The following is a 21,406-nucleotide window of genomic DNA, read 5'->3' as shown; positions in this document are numbered from 1 at the left end:
AGACGTCAATACCCTTTACTTTGCATGAGAATGACAACATGAAAACTGGCCATCGTCCTCGTTCTATGGTTATGTCCTGTCAAGATCAAAATGGGTGGACATTGACACGTTATGAGTGTCTATCAGTAAAAATAAACAGAGAGAGCCACGCAAAGACTCTTTCATCAAATTGGCAAAACACTTGTTTTTAGTAACTCAATGATCCACTTTCACTCTCTCTCTTTCCCGATATAGCAACCAACCCACCCACCCACCCACCCCTCTTTCTTCTCTCTCTTCTCTTCTCCTTCCTCATTGAAAACAAAACCTTGTTTTCATTACTCTGATCTACGGCGGCGGCGGTGGCGGTTTTGGAGTTGCAAAGAGAGAGAGAGAGAGAGGAAGAGAGAGATGGGTCGTGGAAAGATTGAGATAAAGAGGATAGAGAACCCAACAAATAGGCAAGTCACTTACTCCAAGAGAAGGAACGGTATATTCAAGAAAGCTCAAGAACTCGCTGTTCTCTGTGATGCCAAAGTCTCACTCATCATGTTTTCTAACACTGGAAAGTTTCATGAGTACATTAGTCCCTCTATCACGTATGTTCCTGTCAAATCTATTCAACAATATATGATTTTTACCAATCATATATGAAAACCCTAATGTTTGTTTGTTGTAAACTAGGACAAAAAAGATTTATGATGAGTACCAGAAGGCTCTTGGGATCGATCTATGGAGCACGCACTACGAGGTATTTGCACTTCTCTCACTCTCGTATCCAAATTAGTTTGTAACGTTTCAGAGAAATTTTGGGGCTCTGCTAATTATTTAGTTGGGTTTTAATGTTGATGTGAATAGAGGATGCAAGAACATTTGAAAAAACTGAAGGAGATCAACAATAAACTAAGGAGAGAGATCGGGTAAAAATTGCCACAATACTTGATTTAAAAAAATTATTTTTGTCTTTTTTTTTTTTTAATTATATATAAATGGATCACTGCTTTGATTGATTTGATCAAACAAGTAAATATTGGTTGAATTTTATGGATGAAGCTAACTAGGGTATGGTTTGACAGGCACAGAATCGGAGAGGAATTGAATGATCTGAGCATTGAGGAACTGGGCGGTCTTGAGCAAAAAATGGATGCTTCTTTGACGATTGTACGCGAACGAAAGGTTGTAGCTTCAACTCTATCAAGGTCTAGATCTTATATTTTTGTATTTGTCTTCTTTTTCTTCGAAATTTTTTAGTTTTTCTCTTCCATTTTATTATTATTATTATTTAAAACCCTTTAATTAATTTCCAGCCCCTTGTCCATCCTCCTTGCTCCACCTCGACACTGGAAAGGGGAAACTGGTGTTAATTTTTTTTGTCGATCAAACCAAAAAAAAAAAAAAAGAAAGAAAAGAAAAAGAAAGATTATGAAGGAACTCAAGAAAGAGAAGAAAGGAGAAGGGAGTTATATCTTCTTTTTTGATTGGGAAATAATTTACCAAATAGTTCCTCTCTTGGACACTAACTATAACGGAAATGGGGTTGCATAAGAATAGATAATAATTTGAATGTGCTTAAGTTTTGACAAATTGATGGATAAATTTAATACTAGCAGTTACACGTGTGATGCCGGGGATTAGTTAATAAAAAAAAGGGACTGGTTGATTTTAATTTATAAGTTACAAATTTTTTTAAATGAAATTAAGTTAGAAAAAGAGGTGTAAAAAACTAAAGGAACTATAGAAACATGGTTTAAGAAAGAGAAACATGGATTATTATGTATCAAGAACATGTAAGGATGTGAGATGTGGTGGTGTCTAGATAATAGTTCAACCCTTATTTTTTGCGGTAATTTTGAAAACACTTTGTTGTCACCATGGTCGGCTATGCCGTTTGAGTATTCATTAAACTTGTAAAAATTAATTGTATGTATGACATTGTACTAAAATGCAATCACATAGATTCTGTGTAAACACCTAATTCCTAATTTAATTTTGTATTTACATTTTTGAACTTTAAAAAAATGGAGTTCTCTAAAGTCTAGTCATCAAACTGACACTTTTTATTTTTTTATTTTTCTTTGATCCGCAAAAAGAATAAAATATTATCTGATCGTATTATCTATGTTGGTCACACTTTTATACGCTTAATTGAGAAGTCAGGAGGTCAATCTTTGTCTTTAGCGAAGATTGATTATTATTCCCTTGGGTAGTTCGTAAATGAACTTAAATATCAGGAGGTCAATTACGTCAATCTTTGTCTTTGTCTTTAGGTAGTGGTCATTAGCGTTCGCCTTGTGGATTTGTGTTGTTGAAATTTGTTAATAGTTGATTGTCTAATTTGACGTAATTGTCTTGATGTTTGTAAATGTAAATATTCTCGTTTCAATTGACCCAACAAAAAAAATGCCTCAAGTAATTGGGTAGTTTCTATAATCTTTTGTTGAACTATATATGAATCAAATGGAAACTAACAGTAAACTAAGTCAACCGCTATAAAATTAATACCAGAAACATACATTTCAACTTTCAAAGTTGGATATGATAAGGCATATTATATCAGGTTGAGTGGTCTTTTCTTAAGTTCATGATATAAAGGTTGGGCTTCAATTCTCAATGGATTCACCTCACCCTGAAGTGTATGACCTCGATCAGCTATAAAGTTCTTATTATTGGCTTTTCATCGAAGAGTTCTATCCCATGATGAGGACTTAGGCAAGGGTTCGTTCTTGCTTATTTCTCATTTGCACGGAGGGATTCTCTTCTTTACTTGGGAAAGTAGAGCAAGAAGGGTTGATCAAGTGGCTGAAACTCTGTAAAAGCAGTCCTAGTGTTTCACGCTTGTTGATTGCTAATGTTAAGCTTAGTGTTTTGCAATGCAAGCATGGATGAAACTGCGATGGTTAAGGAGATTTTTATCCATCAAGAAAAGGGGCTCTGGGCAACAAATCAAATTTCAAAAGGTCTACTGTCTTTTTTAGTGGGAAGAAATCTCAGCAAACTATGGACAAGATTAGGGACCTTTTGGGGCTCCAATCTCTAATGGAAATGTAAATAGTTGTATGCCACAATCTTGGTGGGAAGGTCGCAAAAGGAGGTCTTCAACAACATAAAGACCGAGTTTGGAAGTGTATCAAAGGATGGAAAAAGAAGTTTCTCTAACATACTAGAAGAGAGGTCCTTATCAAGAAGGTTGCCTTGGCCATCTCAACGTATGTAATGTCTTGTCTCAAAGTTCTATAGTGGGATTACGTGACGACATTTCAGACCTATAGTTAGATACTGGTTGGGTGGATCTGAGGCAAAAAAAAATTCATTGGAAGAGCTGGGAAAATCTTTGCACGAGGAAGTTTAATGGGGGAATAGGTTTTAGGGATCTAAAAGCTTTCAATAAGGCGTTCTTTGCAAAACAAGTTTGCAGGTTGTTAATTTGTTTATTGGCTCTGATTCTTAGATTCAAAAATGTCAAATATTGCTGCAAATGAAGAAAAGAGAGAATACGGAATGCAGCTGCTGATTTGGTGTTGGCTTCAACCGATCTATCCTGTTGTAGGGTGGTTGTGTAGAGTGGTTACCATTGATATTGTTGGTGGCTTGTTAATGGTTTTGAAGATTTTGATCATCCTATTGCGTATACAAAAATCAAAGTTTTTAAAGGCGAATGCGTAATTGGAGACGTTTTATCCCTTATGAGACTAGGCGTAAGCTTTTGGAATTTTGAATTTTAATATTTAGTGAATAAATTAAATATTTTAAAATAATAAAAATAAATAAATATAAAAGTGTAAATACTTTTCTCCTTAAAGTATTGAACGTTTCACAGCAAAAAATGAAATTTACCTTCACTGAAAGTGAAATTAATATCTTTAATTTTAGTGATTGAGCTTCTCACTTGAGAATTAATTGTGTTTTTTTTTATTAATTGGTCATTTACTTAATTTTTCCTTTACAATATAATTGCAAAATGGGTTTTTTTTTTTTTTTTTTTTTTTTTTTTTTTGCTTTTTTATGTTTAAACAATTTGCTAGACTAAGTTTAACAAAAACCCAAGGCAACCTTTTTATATAAGTACTTCTCATATGCTTATGCGCAAAAGGCGAGCAAGACACATCTAAGGCGCATGTCTCAAATTGTTATGCACAAGCCTTTGAGGAGTAAAACCTAAAAATCAAAACCTTGATACATTTTACCTTAGTCTTGAGGCGAGTCTCAGTAAAGCCTTTTAAAACTTTGATAAATACAAAGTGTATGTAAGAGGTTCAAAGTTCAGAAGTAGAAGTGAGAATGAGCACAAGTGTAGCAATCAGAGTGTTCTGCAAACAAGTGTGAGAGTGTGAGTTGAGTAAAGAGTGTTGTCTTCTCCTCCATTGTTGTAATTTACTGTCCATATAGTGAAATATGTTGGCCATGGACATAGGCGTCTTACTAAACCATGTAAATCTTATGTGTCTCATTTGTATGTGTGTGTTTGGTGTTTGTTTCTGGCCCTTAGGCACAACACTAAATAAGTTTGGTGTTTGGTGTTTGTTTCACTTCAATTTTTGTGGTTTAAGTTTTTAATTTTTAAGGCATATGAGATGGCGAAAGAGGAAGGAGGCTGGATCCCAGTTGTAAGGCAGAGGGGTATGCAAGAACGACGGAGGCATGGAGGATGTAGAGATGTGTTCACCATATTCGTGGATAATCTACCAACTTCAGTGAGCCCGAAGAGGCTTTACACCCTCTTCAATAAGTTTGGTGTGGTGCAGGATGTATTCATCCCGTATAAAAGAAGAAGGACAACTAACACAAGGTTTGGCTTTGTAAGGTTTGATTGTCTTGTGGCGGCCACTGTTGCAGTGCAAAAAGCCAATGGGCTATGGATGGATGATAAGGCAATCAAAGTGAAGCATGCAAATCTTGGGAAGGAGAAGTTAGAGGGAGTTGTATCAACAAAGCCAGGTCCTCATCAAGCTAAAGGGCAAAATGGCCAACGAGGGGAAGGACGAAGGTGGGTACTAGTCTTGACAGATTAGAGATCATACGCAGAGGCGGTAAGAGGCAAACCATGTGTTGCCCGTGAAAACATTACACTAAAGGCGGAAGAAATAGGGAATGGGTGGTTGTATAAGAGTGTAGTTGTTCGCTTGAAAGAGAGTTATGCTACAGTCAACCTGAAAAAAGAAATTGAAGCAATAGGAGTGGAGGATGTCTTGGTGAGAGAAAGTGGGGGTCGTGAGGTGGTGATTACATTCAGGTCTAAGGAGGAGATGGTACAGAGATTAAAGCCCATTAAGGAATTGATTATGGAATGGTGCGAGATTATTTCAGAAGGCAAATCTGGACTGGTTCTAGAGCAAGAAAAGAGTGTTTGGTTAAGTTGCTATGGCATTCCGTTGAATCTCTGGAATATTACAAATGTGAAGAGGATTGGTGGATTATGGGCCATTTTCTGTACTGCGAGGGAGATATGAATCAACCCAAATCTTTTACATGTGCCAAGATAAAGATATCCACTAAATGCATGGAACCAATTAATAAGGTTATAGATTTGGAGTGCCGAGGTGTGTCATACCCAGTGAGAGTTTGTGAAGAACAAGTGGTGATACAAAAACTGATGAATGTGGTGTGCCAGTGCCAAAAGAATTAAGAGATGAGGGAACTGGGTAGTTCAAATGCCGTACAGAACCAGGACATGGCAAGGACCAACAGGGCCAAGGAAGGAGATGCTGACATGGAGGATGACTCAGACCATGGCCTGGACATCTGGAATGGGGTGGACACTGGGTTCAACCCACGTGGGGGGAGGAGGAGTGAGGAGGTAGAGCAGGAGAGGTGCTGGGGAAGTGATACGGTGGTTGCAGAGTCAAGGAGTGGTGTAGAGCTGGCAATGGGAATGGGGAACAACAATATAAGGTCACCAACTAATAGAGAGGAATGTTGGGCAATGATGGACATGGGGAAGCATAACGTAGGGTCTGAGGCAACTATCAGTGGGACAAGGCAGAGCATGGATGATCAATCACTAACACCAGGCTATGTTAGAAACCTAGATGAGTCAAGTCTAAATAGACCTAGAGTACAAATAGAAGTGGTATTGGGCCTGAGTAAAGAATTATGTCAAGGATATGGGCTGAAGGAAATTCAAAAATCACAAAATCGATCTAAGGATCAGATTAGCAATATTAAGGAGGGTGGGGTTGCAGCTGGGTCAGTTGAAAGCAGCCCAAGGATTCAAATCTCACAAAATGGGCCTAAGGTTCAGATTAGCAATAGTAAGGTGGGTGGGGTTGCAGCGGGACAGTTGAAAGCAGCCCTAGTGCATCTGAAGCTCAGGAGCTGGAGCCCAGTCTTCTACCTGCACAAAACAAAAAGGGGAAGAAGAAGGTTAGTTTTTCAGCTAAACATGGGTTCTTACATCCCAAAAAGGGTCCCTTTAGTCTACTTCGAAGATATGGGTATAGAGGGGCCTCAACAAGCAAAGCAGTACCAAAAGCTGTAGTGTGGAGAGCAGCAGTAGCAACCATCTCTCTATCAGCTTCAGTTGAGAATGGGTCAGATAAAGGAAGGCATATATTAACTGAAGCCCAAGCAACTCTGAAAATAGGGGAAGTGTTGGGAGTAAATTACAATGGGAAAGAGGATAAAGTGCTTCATCAGATTGTGGAGCTTGAGCTGAAGGATAAGTAAAGAATTGGAGGGGGGGAAACATGTGGGGCATAAAGTACCTACTAATTGGGGAGGAACGAAGGAGTATCATCATTTTACTATGCAGTTAATAACATGGAATGTAAGAGGGTTGGGCAAGAAGGAAAAGAAAGGAAAGATTAAGAAGCTCTTGAAGGAAAGAAAGGTAGATATGGTGTTGTTCCAGGAAACCAAAAGAACTGAGATCTTGGAGGCTGAAGCAAGGTCATTGTGGCCTAGGGATAACATGGAATTTATGACTGTGGACTCTGAGGGTGCAGCTGGGGGGTTACTTTGTGTGTGGGACCCAGGGGTGTTTCAGATAGCAGAGTGTTGTAGCAGCAAGAGGTTCATATTGCTCACAGGTACCTTTTTTAATTCTTTTGAGTGTGCAATTGTTAATGTTTATGCACCTAATGAAGTGGGGTTAAGAAGTAAGCTCTAGAATAGCTTAGTCAAATTAAATTAGGATTTTCCTAAACCTTGGTGCTTAGGTGGGAATTTTAATGAAATAAGGAACATTGGTGAAAGAAAATGGTGCTCTAGAAGAGACAAGGGGATGAGGGAGTTTAATGAGTTCATTGAAAGTTGTAAAGTATCTGACTTGCCATTGTGTGGTAGGAAGTTTACATGGTGTAACTCAAGAGAAGGTGAAAAGTGGAGTCGAATTGATAGAGTATTAGTAGATCCAAAGTGGCTTGAGGTATTTAACTTGAAGTTGTGGGGTTTGCCTAGACTACTCTCTAATCATAGTCCTCTCCTAGTGAAGGAGGATGGCCGAAACTGGGCGCCCAAACCTTTCAGGGTACAAAATGTATGGTTCCTTCATAAAGCCTTCAAAGCTTTCTGAGAGAGCTGTTGGAAGGAGACTAATATAGTGGGTTGGGCTGGCTTTATTCTTCTACAAAAGCTAAGAACTCTGAAAGTTGGTCTTAAAAAATGGAATGTGGAGGTGTTTGGGAATATAATCACTAACCTAGAAGCTAACTTGCATAAGTTCGATCTTGTTGCTGAGGGTAAAGAGCTTGGTAATGCAGAAAAAACAAGAAGAATGGAGGTTAGGGAAGAGGTGTGGAGGTTGAGCAAGATAGTGGAGAGAATGTGGATCCAAAAATCAAGGATGAATTGGGCTTTGAAGGGTGACAAGAACACTAGATTCTTTCATGTGATGACTAAAGCCTCGTTTGGCGACTGTCATTTTTAGCCAAAAAGTCAAAAAAATTACTAAAAAAATCAAAAAGCCAACAACTCATACCAAAAAGTCAAAGATTCCCTTTTCTCTTTACTTTTTGCACATCTTTTCGTAAAAAGTCAAAACGTCATCCCAAACATACAAGTTTTTTTTACATCACATTTTAGCCAAAAAGTCAAAAAGTTACCAAAAAAGCCTGTTCCCAAACGAGGCCTAAGTGTAGGCAAGTAAGAAATGAGATAAATTCTATTTCAGAGGGTGAGGTTGTCACGACCCGAACCTGCCCCCATGGGTTAAGGACATGACCGGCCAATAATCCTGAGATTACCTACGGCCTCAAATCAAACTAAATATAACTCATCAGAGTAAAGGGGCCAAACGAAAGCAAAATTTAAAACTTTGTCCATAGAACTGTACTTACGTGGCACATCATTACAAACCATGCATATACATGTTAATAACTCACATCAAAATATGTACTAATACAAATAACTCTATACATACAGGATCATTCAGTCTGGGCCAGCCAATCAAAACTATATACAAATATAAACCAAGGTCCTCGCCGACATGACAAAACAAAACAAGATAGCAAAAGGGCGAAGACAAGTCTCGTGCGTGAGACGTAAGGGCTGACTCTTCAAAACCTTGGTTGTTCCACACGGACTTCACTGAGGCTGGGTTGGGACCTCTCTTGGCTCACCTACAAACACATGAATGAGCGTGAGCGAAAGCCCAGTGAACAATATCAATAAAGAAGTTACACAAATGATTGCGATTCCAAACACATTATATGGCCTCGGGCCCAATTCATTCATGTCATACGGCCTCTGGCCCACTTATCTTTCATTCCTGTCAAACTGGTCTTTGGCCCAATTCATACTTTCATGTCAAATCGGCCTTCGGCCCATTCATACTTTCATGTCAAACTGGCCTTTGGCCCATTCATTCTACCGTGTCAAACTAGCCTTTGGCCCATTCATTCTATCATTCAGATCATATTGGCCTCTGGCCCATTCATTCATTCATGTCAAATTGGCATTTGGCCCATTCATTCTATCATGTCAAACTGGCCTTTGGCCCATTCATTCTATCATTCAGATCATACTGGCCTCTGGCCCATTCATTCGTTCGTGTCAAACTGGCCTTTGGCCCATTCATTCTATCATGTCAAACTCGCCTTTGACCCATTCATTCTATCATTCAGATTATACTGGCCTCTGGCCCATTCATTCATTCATGTCAAACTGGCCTTGGACCCATTCATTCTATCATTCAGATCATACTGGCCTCTGGCCCATTCATTCGTTCATATCAAACATTGTCCACCAATCGAGTCAACGAACTTATAAAACTTACATAGGAGTAAGCAATTGGACAATAACATATTTCAGATATCTTTGTTAAGATATTACTCATAGTGATCGGCCGGTTGATTTGCCTTGGAGCTTGACCCTACACATCACATAACACATATGGGTCACAACCGATTCAATCCGTTCTTTAATTCACATACTCCTCTTTAGGCTTCATTTTTATCTTCTTATCTCATTTACAATGTTCAATGCATGCCTAAGAGTGCTTGCAAGTGAAAGAGAATGGAAAGCGAAACACAGAACGCACTTTCAAAATTTTCAGAAACAGGGTCCCCGCTCGAGCGTGGACTTCCCTGCTCGAGTGGACCCTTGAGGCTTGCAAAAGTTTATGCCATATTTACGCTCGATCGCGAATTCTAGCGCTCGAGAGGAAGGCCTCACTACATGGCTCCCCGCTTGAGCGTGAACTTCCCCGTTCTAGCGGACGTCCATGTCTACACAAATGCTGGGAGCCCGTTTTTCCCGCTCGAGCGGCGTTTCCCCCGCTCAAGCGTACATCAAAAATTCTAGGTTTTTCATAATGGTTCTTGAGCTCAAATTCAACATTCCAACCAACATTTCTTGCATATAATGGCTTAAACTTCATATAAACATGTACTGACATGGTACAAACACCAAACTACAACACAATGAAGCTCAATTCCTTGAATTACTTACATGCATGTCTCAAATTGACCCAAACTCATCACCCACACATTAAATTCAAACATTCAAACTCACATCTCCATGATTTGCATATGCATGTGGGAGATACTCATTATTCTCAACTTAATTGGTGAAGGGATGATCAAATACATGGACTAAAACCAAAAATTCAACATGGATCATACACATTGTGCTCAAATATGGGAATTCAAAGCAATTTCTTACATGCATGTACATATTGGCTTCCAATTCAACAAAACCAACTTAACTCATGTTCCTTATCATCATTCAACTTGGAATCTACAATTTACAAACTAAAATTCATGAGTCAAGAGTTGATTACTCACCTAGGAGCCTTAATCTTCCCAATTTATGATCAAATCTTGAGTTAATCTTCAATTTATTCAAGCTTCTTGAGCAAACCTTCAATTTCCCACACTCTCTCTCTCAAATTCAGTTCTCTCCCATTCTAGAGAGCCAAAATCAGCCAAAATGTAACAAAAGAGAGGAATTGAGTGTGTAGTGCCTATTTGATATAAGTCCCACTAATCACACTTATAAATATTAAATAATTGGACACTATATCATTAATTTAATCTATTTAATTCGATCCGAATTAATTTTCAATTAAATTTCACCGTAGGCTCTAAAAATTACGCTAATCACAATGGCGTAATCAATTTCGAGTTTTGTGGCCAATAAGGCCTTCAATTTAAATTCCAAAGTAGATAATCAAACAGATATTCCTACGGTGAACAGATAGACATTCAAAACCACATATTTTCACATAAATGGCACACAAAATCATATCAAACACATAATCATATTTATAATAAGGACCAATTAGCATAATACAAAATAGGGTTATCACAGAGGTGGTATATGAGGAACCTACTCAAGTGAAGAGAAAAGTGTTTGAATATTTCAAGAGTCATTTTAATGAAGAATAGGGAGGAAGGCCACAGTTAGGACACTACAAGAAAAAACACTTTCCGTGACCAACATTTTGGTCGCGAAAAGTACCATATTTGGTCACTAAAACCTTTTCGCGACCAAAATATGTTGGTCGCGAGTTGGTCGCTAAAGCCTCGTCACAGATAGTTTTCTGCAACCAAAAAAGCCTTTGGTCGCTAAAAGTGACCATTCGCGACCAATTTTTTTTGTCGCGGAAAGTCCAATTCATATTATCCAAAAGTAAACTTTTAGCGACCAAAGATAAGTTGGTCGCCAAAAGTCAGCGCCTTGACCCAAAAAAAATAATTCTTTTGTGCTGCTTGGGACTTGAACTCTTAACCAAGGAGTCACCATGCACCCAATCCACTCTACCAATAACATGTTTCTTGTTCATATTTGGCAAAAAATATATATAACCCATAAAAATTGAGTTATATATTATTTTATAAAACTTTTAATGCCTAAACAGAAAAATAGCATGTAATTACAATAGTATCATTTTTTTAAAAATTTATCCCGTCATAACTTTCCGCGACCAACTTTTTTTTTTTGTCGCCAAATGGTACACTACAAGAAAAAACACTTTCCGTGACGAACATGTTTGATCGCGAAAAGTACCATATTTGGTCGCTAAAGCCTTTTCGCGACCAAAATACGTTGGTCGCGAGTTGGTCGCTAAAGCCTCGTGACAGATAGTTTTCTGCGATCAAAAAAGCCTTTGGTTGTTAAAAGTGACCATTCGCGACCAACTTTTTTGGTCGCAGAAAGTCCAATTCATATTAGCCAAAAGGAAACTTTTAGCGACCAAAAAAAGTGACCATTGGCGACCAATTTTTTTGGTCGCGAAAAGTTCAATTCATATTAGCCAATAGGAAACTTTTAGCGACCAAAGATAAGTTGGTCGCCAAAAGTCAGCGCCTTAACCCAAAAAAATTAATTCTTTTGCGCTGCCTAATACTTGAACTCCTGACCAAGGAGTCACCATGCACCCAATCCACTCTGCCAATAACATGTTTCTTGTTCATATTTGGTAGAGAAAATATATAACCCATAAAAATTGGGTTATATATTATTTTATAAAACTTTTAATGTCTAAACAGAAAAATAGCATATAATTACAGTAGTATCCATTTTTTAAAAAAATTATCCCGCCATAACTTTCTGCGACCAAATTTTTTTTTTGGTCGCCAAAGGGTAATCTTCCGCGACCAAAAAAGCCTTTGGTCGCCAATAGTATACTTTCCGCGACCAACTTTTTTCTTTGGTCGCCAAAGGGTAATCTTCCGCGACCAAAAAAGCCTTTGGTCGCCAATAGTATACTTTCCGCGACCAACTTTTTTCTTTGGTTGACAAATGGTAATCTTCCGCGGCCAAAAAAGCCCTTGGTCGCCAATAGGTATACTTTCCGCGACCAACTTTTTTTTTGGTCGCCAAAGGGTATACTTTCCGCGACAAACATTTTTTTGGTCACCAAAAGGTATACTTTCCGCAACCAAAAAAGCCTTTGGTCACCAAAGGGTATACTTTCCGCGACCAACATTTTTTTGGTCGCCAAAAGGTGATCTTCTGCGACCAAAAAAGCCTTTGGTCGCCAATAGGTATACTTTCCGCGACTAACTTTTTTTTGGTCGCCAAAAGGTGATTTTTCGTGACCAAAAAATTGTGGTCGCCAAAAGTTAGATTTTAGTCGCAGAAAGTGGACTATTTGCGACAAAAAAAAATAGGTGGTTGCCAAAAGTATTTTTTCTTGTAGTGGTAATCTTCCGCGACCAAAAGAGCCTTTGGTCGCCAATAGTATACTTTCCGCGGCCAATTTTTTTTTTTTGGTCGTCAAAAGGTGATCTTCTGCGACGAAAAAAGCCTTTGGTTGCCAATAGTATACTTTCCGCGATCAACTTTTTTTTTGGTCGCCAAAAGGTAATCTTCTGCGATCAAAAAAGCCTTTGATTGCCATTAGTATACTTTCTGCGACCAACTTTTTTTTTTTGGTTGCCAAAGGGTATACTTTTTGTGACCAACTTTTTTTTTGGTCGCCAAAAGGTGATCTTCCACGACTAAAAAAGCCTTTGGTCGCCAATAGGTATACTTTTCGTTACCAACTTTTTTTTTGGTCACCAAAAGGTGATTTTCTGCAACCAAAAAAATGTGCTCGCCAAAAGTTAAATTTTAGTCGCAAAAAGTGGACTGTTTGCGACCAAAAAAAATAGGTGGTCGCCAAAAGTGTTTTTTCTTGTAGTGGGAGGGAGTTTCAACTTAGTACAAGGAAGTTGTGGTTTTGACAAATTTGAGGCAATGTTTTTAGAGGCTTAGATTAAAGATGCAGTGATGTCTTGTAATGGGACCAAAGCACCAGGGCCAAATGGTTTTAATATGGGATGTTTTCAAAAATTCTGGAAAGTGATAAGGTGTGATGTGATAAACTTTTTGAATGAATTCCATAAGAATGGAAGGTTGGTTAAGGGTTTCAATAGCTACTTTATAACCCTTATACCAAAGAAAGAGAATCTTAAAAGGCTAACTGATTATAGGCCTATAAGCTTGGTGGGGTCAACATAGCAAAGTTACTATCTCATAGATTGAAAGAAGTGATGCCACACATAATTAGTGAAACCCAGACAGCATTTCTAAGTGGGAGGAACATTTTAGATGGTGTGTTAATTGCAAATGAGGTGGTAGATGGGTGGAAGAAGGCAAAGAAGAAAGGACTAATTATTAAGCTAGACTTTGAGAAGGCATATGATTCCATTAATTGGTGATGTCTCAATTTGGGTTTGGAAATAAATGGATCAGTTGGATCAAGGAATGTATAACATCTACTACAATATCAGTGCTTGTTAATGGGTCTTCAACTGAAGAGTTCAGTCCGCAAAAGGGTTTAAGACAAAGTGACCCTATGTCCCCTTTCCTATTTAATTTAGTTGCAGAAGGGCTACATATTTTATTGTCCAGAGCTCAAGCTCTGGGCTTGGTCCAAGGAGTGAAAGTTGGATCAAATGGTGTCATATTATCTCATCTTCAGTTTACGGATGACTCTTTGCTATTCTGTGCAACAAAGGTTGATGAGGTGAGGAACTTGAAAAGGATGCTTAGATGCTTTGAGGTTCTATCTGGGCTGTGAATTAACTACCATTAGAGTGTTGTGTGTGGTGTGGGGGTTCCAGATGAAAACATGGCTGCTTTTGCCTCAATTTTGAATTGCAAAGTAAAGGCACTACCAATCAGCTACCTTGGGTTACCTCTAGGGGCTAATCCAAAGAAGAAATCTACATGGAAGCCTATCTTGGATAAAATTTGATGTCGGCTGGCTGGGTGGAAAAGGAAGTTGTTGTCTTTTGCTGGGAGATTAACACTTGTTAAAGTTGTCCTATCTTCACTACCAGTGAACTACTTGTCACTTTTCAGAATGCCTGAAGGGGTTGCCAAGGAAGTTGAGAGGCTCCAAGCTACATTTTTGTGGGGAGGATCGAAAATTAAGAAGAAAATCCATATGGTTAGATAGGGGGAGCTGTGCAAAAGTGTGAAACAATGAGGGTTAAGCATTAGGAGGGTGAGAGAGGTCAACCTTTGCTTATTACTAAAATGGTGGTGGAGGTTTGGGTGTGAGAGTGAAGCTTTGTGGAAAAGAGTTATGTGCAGCAGGTATAAGTTAAAGAATGCAAGCTGGCTGCCTTTCTCTATGCCTGGGAATAATCAGTCAAATATGTGGAAAGGCATTACAGTTTTTGATGAACATAGAAACAATTTCTAAGAAGTTTTTGTGAACAATTTTCAGTTGATAGTTAGGGATGGTAGAAGGATTAGTTTTTGGGATGACAGATGGTGTCAGCATCTTTGTCTGAAAGATGAGTTCCCAAGTCTATAGAGACTGTCCCTAGAGAAAAGTGTTGATCTGAGGGTTATCTATGATAGGAAAGAGTCTCTAGGAGGTTGGAATCTTTCATTCAGAAGAATGTTGTATGAGTGAAAGGAGGTGGGGCTTCAAAATCTATCGAATAAATTGGAAGCAGGACCTACAGTGAGGGCTGATCAAGTGGATAGGCCTGTCTGGACAGCATCATCTTTAAGTCAGTTTTCTGTAGCCTCTTTGTATAGTTTTGTTGCCTGTAATAGTAGCTCAACTCTTCCAATTACTAAGTTAGTGTGGCTTAATTTTGTCCCCTCTAAAGTTCAAGTATTTGGGTGGTTAGCTTGGAAAAATAGAATTAAGACTGGAGTTTTTACAAAGAATTGGTGTTCTGTCTGGTAATGGGGCTGATCTGTTTATGTTTTGCAAGGCTGATTGTGAGTCAGTGAACCATGTTTTGATCTGTTGTCCATTTGTGTGGAGGGTCTGAACTAATTTATTGAATTGGTGGGGGTCTCAAGGGGCATTACCAGGCTCGGTGGATCAGTTGTTGCTATGATGGAATGGAGAAAGGATGAAGAGGCTGGAAAGAAAGATTTGGAGTGCTATCCCACTGTCTGTGCTGTGGTCAATTTGGAAACTTAGGAATTAATGTATGTTTAAGGCAGCTAACCCAAATTTGATGGAGTTGTGTGAATTGGTTAAGACTAGGATTGCTCTTTGGTTGATTCGATATCTGAAAGCGTTCCATTTCTCAACCAATGATTTCATCTGTAATTTAGGGCATATCAGAATGTGCTTTGGAGGTGCTTTGTTGTACTGAGCTGGGTGGAGTTTTTATGGGTTTAGTCAGGGCATCTCTGTTTTTGCTAGCCTGTGAAGAAGCCACTTTATTCTTGGTTGATGATGTGTAGATTCAAAATGGGTAAATACCTGATCCAAAAGTCATGGAGGTTGAAGGTAATGCAGATACTATCAGCTGTAGAAGTGCAGGAACTAGGGGTGTTTATGGGAGTTCATAGGTGTGTAGAATGAATTGAAGGGCTACAGTGCAGGTCATGGTTCTTCTCTGCTATCTGTTGCTATCTGCAGTGCACTAGTTTGTGCTGATTTCTATTTGATTTGTCTCCGCCCTAGATCTGTTTACTTGGCTGATGAGAGGTAATGGTTGTGTAAAATGATTTGAAGGGCTGCAGTGCAGCTCATGGTTTATCTCTGCTATCTATCTGTTCTACTAATTTTGCAGTGCTAGAGGATAATGTGAAGTGCAGCTCATGGCTTATCTCTGCTATCTATCTGTACATGGTTCCACAGCCATTTTTGCTCTGTTGCTGTTGGTTCATGTGAAAGGCTTGTGTTTTTTATGGTTTTTCTTCCTTTTTTGTTGTTAGTTTCTCACCAACTGGCCAAGCTCCTCTTTATTGATGTACTCATTCATAATTCGTATAATCCCATCAATAAAGATTTGTTTTGCCGATCAAAAAAAAAAAAACTTAACTCAACCACAATCCTTGTGTGCTCAAGTTTTGAACGCAAGGTATTTCTCAAACTCCAATTATTGTAATGTTGATATTGGATCAAACTCATTGTATACTTGGAGGAGATTATTGAAAGGGTGCGATTTTGCTTGCGGGTTTGGAATGGAGATTGGGCAGTGGTAACAATATTCAGATCTAGGGATATGTATGGCTTCCGAATCTTTCATTATTTCAAGTAATCAATCTGAGTATCTCTAGCTTGGAGGGTGCTACATATGTTGCTCTAATTGATTGGGATAAGAGTTGTTTGAATGGGAATATCACATGGATCAATGGTTGTTTCTGTTTTGAGAAAGAAATGATCTATGCAATCCCTTTGAGCCCCAGAGCAACAGATTGGTCTGGCATTACAGCAAAAATGGGGTTTACATTGTTAACATTGGTTATCTTGTGGCCTTGGTGATGGGTAAGGATTAAAAAATTGCCTCTAGTTCATCTTTTTGCTTAAAGTTTTAGAAGACTATTTGGTTTGTGTGAATTCGAGGCATGTAGAATATTAAACTTCTGATTGTCTTCTTAAATATAATCCAAACATGTAGAACGTTAATCATTCCTATTGATATGTTGTGTTCATGTTGGGATACGTGCTAGACATGAACACTCATTGAACACATCTAGCACGTGTTGGACACACTAGAAAAAAAAAAGTAAAACAAGTTTCAGATGCGCGTAAAAAACACATGTCTATTACTTAGATATGCATGAAATTCATTAAAAGAAACAAAAATTAACTCATATTCTAATGTTAAATAAAAACATTGTGGATTTACACTTACTAATTTTTTTCTTTTCCGTTGACCTTTTAAATTTAGGAATTCTAAAGCTAAAGCTTTTAATTTGTATTATGATTACTTATAGTTTACAATATTTGATTTCCATAATGTATGATGTGGAAAATGATTTTGCATTCTTTGACATAATAAAACATTAATATATTTGTACTACTTTTTTTTTTTATGTTATATTTATGAAATAGATTTATTTGTTGTTAGATAATCGTGTCAACATTGTCCATATCTCGTCATATTTGTATCTGCGCCTCTTACATCTTCAATCCCCCAATCTCACAAAAGAAAATTCTTGTTACTTTTTCTTTTGCATCTTTGAACAAGGTTAATGATAGACTAATCAAGCAGTCTGATGCAAAAACTACAGACTTACTAAAATTGATGATCATTATAAATCAATTTAGCTAACTATCCAAAGCTTCATGAATTTTGTAACAGTACCATGTGTTGAAAACTCAGACAGAGACTTACAGGAAGAAGGTTAGTGCATCATCTAATAGTAATTTTAGAACATGCAATTGTTTCTAGCACTTTTTTGTTGTTCCCATTTCAAAATTGTTTTTGGATTTGGATCATTCACTGTTGTTGCAGGTAAGGAACCTGGAAGAAAGGCATGGAAACCTCCTATTGGACTATGTAAGTATCTTGAACCTAAAAGCTGTTAATTTGTTTTCCAGATAAAATACATTTATGCTTCCTAAATTAAGTTCATGCCACTTTCATCCTCTAATTATAATTTTGTCCTTTAAATATTCAAGTTGATTCAAATTAAATAAAATTCAAATGGACATTTTAAATCATTAATGGATTATAAAATACACCTATGATATTCAGACTTCGAGAGCTACAGTGACAAGGAACCCATCTTTTAGGGATCATAGATGAATCGTATTACTATTATTTTGTTACCTATTTAGACAAATGTTTGAAATTGGATTAATTTGGCTCAAATTGAAAATTTAACTGATAAAGTTGAATCTTAAATTTTCAAAACAGTAAAAATATATTCATAGAACTTATGCACAAAGATATACTTAGAAAGATAAGGTAAGTCCATATTCAAGTAAAATTCACACCTTGAATGAATCTGAATCAGTCAATAAGTTTTCTAAGTATTTTTTTTCTTATAAATTCTATGTATTGACTAAAATGAGAGTTGGGGTACTTATGCCCAAGGCACAGTAGGCCTAGTTGCCTCTCTTGGGTGGGCTTATTTCGAGAACATCAAGATTATATGAACGGTTCATCATTTAAAATGTGCTAAACAAATCATTCAAGTAAGGAAGTAGATTAATTGAACATCGGCAAGCACGTGATCCTATCACATTTGTTTTTAAAAAATGAATAATAAATGTGATTTTGAAAATAAACTTTCTAATTTTTTTTAAAACAAATATGATCTGATCATATAGCTATCAATATGCATATAGTTTAATTTTGGGTAAATTATAATTTAACCACCTGTGGTTTACCCCAAAAACATGGAACCCCCTTATAATTTCATTTGTAACACTTAAACCCCTAGACTTTATACTATGTTGTAATTTTTTACGGACGTAACAGAAGTGCATAAAACGATGTAGTTTTGTGTACCGCCTGATAAAAAATAAAATAAAAAAAAGAAAAAACAAGAAAGGAAGAGAGAAAGAGAGTGAGAGTGAAAGTTAGAGAGAGAGAGATTGCAACCAAACCCAGTTCTTTCTCAGCTCAACAATGGCTTGTCTACAATGGCTTCAAGGGTTTTACCAACAACAACAACAACAACATAAGCCTAAACGGTGTTGCAAAGATCCACAACAATGGTTTCCTCCAACCTCGGCATCGATATCAATGGCATGATCTCTAATGATTCGGTGAGCGTTGGGTATTATGTACAAGGCAATTCAACAATGCAATCAATCAATCTCAAGAGTGGGAACATGATTCAGGGATGGATCGACTACGATTCTGCCAAAAACGAATTGAATGTCTCGCTTTCACTCTCTTCGACAAAACTCAGTTCTTCAATTTTGACATTTCAGATCGATCTGTCTTTGATTTTTGAAGACACCATGTATGTAGGCTTCTCTGCTTCAATAGGTCTGCTAGCAAGCTGTCATTATATACAAGGTTGGAGCTTCAACATGAGTGGACAAGCTCAATCTCTCAATCTATCTTCTCTACGCTCTCTTCTTGGACCCAAACAGAGAGGGCACACAGCATACACACACAGAACACACATACTCTCTCTCTCGGCAGTGGGGGTGGAGTGGGGAAGAAGAAACACTCACACCACCACAGATACTCATTTTCCTCCTCCCAGCACAAGGCCATGTGACGGGTAGAGAACAAGTGAGAGACTCACACACACACACACACACAGCAACACCAAACCAATCCCTCACTCTCTCTCCTGTCACAGACAGATACACGCATACACTTGCTCTCTCTACCCACTGGCTGACAAGAAAAACCAACCAACGAACCCATTTCTGAGATAGAGAGTTTCAAAGCCATGAAGTGAGGAGAAAACACAACACACTCTCTCTCTCTCTGTGGGCTGGAGTGGTGTTGAGAGTGAGGTGGTAAAAGATATATTTTGTTTAGAGAAAATGTTTAGAGAGATGGTGGGTCTCGGTGTGCATGGGCAAGGGGCAGTTTTGAAGCTGAAAACAAAACAAACATAGATGGACACAACACATCAGTTGTTTTGCTCGCTGGTTTGATGGTAATGATCAACACATATATCTTTCTCTCTCTAAACTCTCCGCCTCATGAGAGTAGGCTTCTCGACCTCACTCCAGACCCGAGCTTCCTTCACTTCAACTACGTCAGAGTTTCGAGGAACTGTGAGGGGATGATGATGATGAAGAATGTTGCTACCTTAACCATTATTTGCATGTCTGCTGTGCCATGCTTGTGCTTGCTCTTGATCTGATTTTAATGTCAAATTCGAACTTTCTCTCTCTTCCTTTCTTGTTTTTCCTTTTTTTGATTTTATTTTTTATCAGGCGATACACAAAACGACGTCGTTTTGTATATTTCTGTTACGCCTGTCAAAAACTACAACATGATATAAAGTCTAGGAGTTTAAGTGTTATAAATGAAACTATAAGGGGGTTCCGTGTTTTTGAGATAAGCCACATGGGGTTAAATTATAATTTACCCTTTAATTTTTGTATGAATTACTTGTTTGGCGAATTTTACAATTTAAACAAACCCCATTCATGGGTGCAGCAGGGCCTGTTGTACCCAAGGTATAACATGTACCCAAACTAGCAAGAGGGTTCCTGCTGCTATAAAGCTTGTGGGAATCCATTGCGAGCCTCTTTCAGAAGATTGTTTATGAAAAAATTTAGGTTAATTAGATATTCAAAACTATATGACAGATCACATTTGTTTTTAAAAGCATAAACGGCAAGCATACTTTTGATAATAATTAAAAATTATTGTTTTATAATAATTAGGCCATGATTATAGTTATCAGCGTCTGATCAACTTAATCTCTTACATAAATAATATGCATGATAGGTTCTATAAATTGAATGGTTCCAATAGTTGAAATAGGCCTGGGATAGGCCTAACCCAAGTATCACAGCACATAATTTTAGGAACATTAGTTAGTTTTATCTTCTTCTTCTTCTGCTTCTTTTAATATTTCTGATTCATTAATAGTCTTCTTCTTTTAATTTTTCTAATTCATTAATAGTTCTTTAGTGTATTAAAGTTAGAGATTTTGATTCTGTAATTATGGGCTACTATAGAATTTGATGTATGTAATGTAGGAGGCCAAATGTGAAGATCCACAGTATGGGTTAGTGGACAACGACGGAGACTATGACTCCGCAGCTGCTTTGTCAAATGGGGTCTCAAACCTATATGCATTCCGGCTGCAACCAAGCCACCCTAACCTTCACCATGGTGGTGGTGGAGGAGTACCAGGAGGGTTTGGGTCTCACGATCTGCGTCTTGCTTGAGTGTAGCTGCTGGTCATGGTGAATTTAATTGAAATTGAAGTGAAGTAATAGACTCCCTCTATTGTGTGTATACATCTCTACTAGTTTTATTCTTATAAGTGTTACAACCTAAACACCAGAACAGCTTTTGGTGATTTGTGTAAGGATGTGTCTCTTGTGATGGTGTGTAACATAACATGTTGCTTATATATATCTTCATAGAAAAGTGATTTTGATGTTATTATCTTACTTTAAAAAAAAAAAAAAAGAAAATTAAATTCTTCAATGTGTTTTTAAAGTTGGAATCAGTTGTCTTCTTGTCCTAACAATTATTAGAAGGTGCTGCACCTTGGTTTGATCCATTTGATCGATGCAATTTAAACTCCTTTTTTTTTCTTTCCTTTCAATTTGGCAAAAGAATTTAGCAGTTTTTGACATTTTATAACTAGGTTGGTTAAATTTTGAGAATGAAGTCAGTTCAGAGCTTGTACCTGG

At 37.7% G+C, this 21,406-nt stretch overlaps 1 protein-coding gene across 1 annotated transcript; it reads left to right on the top strand.

Annotated features, from left to right (window-relative positions):
- The first annotated feature begins 263 nt into the window (after positions 1–263).
- On the top strand, positions 264–21,152 carry LOC114264835 (agamous-like MADS-box protein TM6). Its single transcript, XM_028205554.2, has 7 exons — positions 264–578; positions 664–730; positions 838–899; positions 1,056–1,155; positions 17,415–17,456; positions 17,568–17,612; positions 20,741–21,152. Exons 1-7 carry the CDS (start codon positions 391–393, stop codon positions 20,930–20,932), a joined length of 696 nt encoding a protein of 231 aa, XP_028061355.1. The 5' UTR covers positions 264–390; the 3' UTR covers positions 20,933–21,152.
- Positions 21,153–21,406: the final 254 nt, after the last annotated feature.

Source organism: Camellia sinensis, chromosome 4 (assembly GCF_055761805.1).
Source record: "Camellia sinensis isolate YWXY chromosome 4, ASM5576180v1, whole genome shotgun sequence".
Lineage (NCBI taxonomy): Eukaryota > Viridiplantae > Streptophyta > Magnoliopsida > Ericales > Theaceae > Camellia > Camellia sinensis.
Note: the sequence above shows the minus strand (reverse complement) of the source record. Positions and strands in the feature narration are given on the sequence as shown.

What these genes read in the sequence shown, in the direction of transcription:
- LOC114264835 (XM_028205554.2), top strand. Translation starts at nt 391, where the DNA reads ATGGGTCGTGGAAAGATTGAGATAAAGAGGATAGAGAACCCAACAAAT. An exon ending in AAACTAAGGAGAGAGATCGG is followed by an intron (nt 900 to 1,055) that starts GTAAAAATTGCC and finishes ATGGTTTGACAG; the next exon opens with GCACAGAATCGGAGAGGAAT. An exon ending in CGATTGTACGCGAACGAAAG is followed by an intron (nt 1,156 to 17,414) that starts GTTGTAGCTTCA and finishes ATTTTGTAACAG; the next exon opens with TACCATGTGTTGAAAACTCA.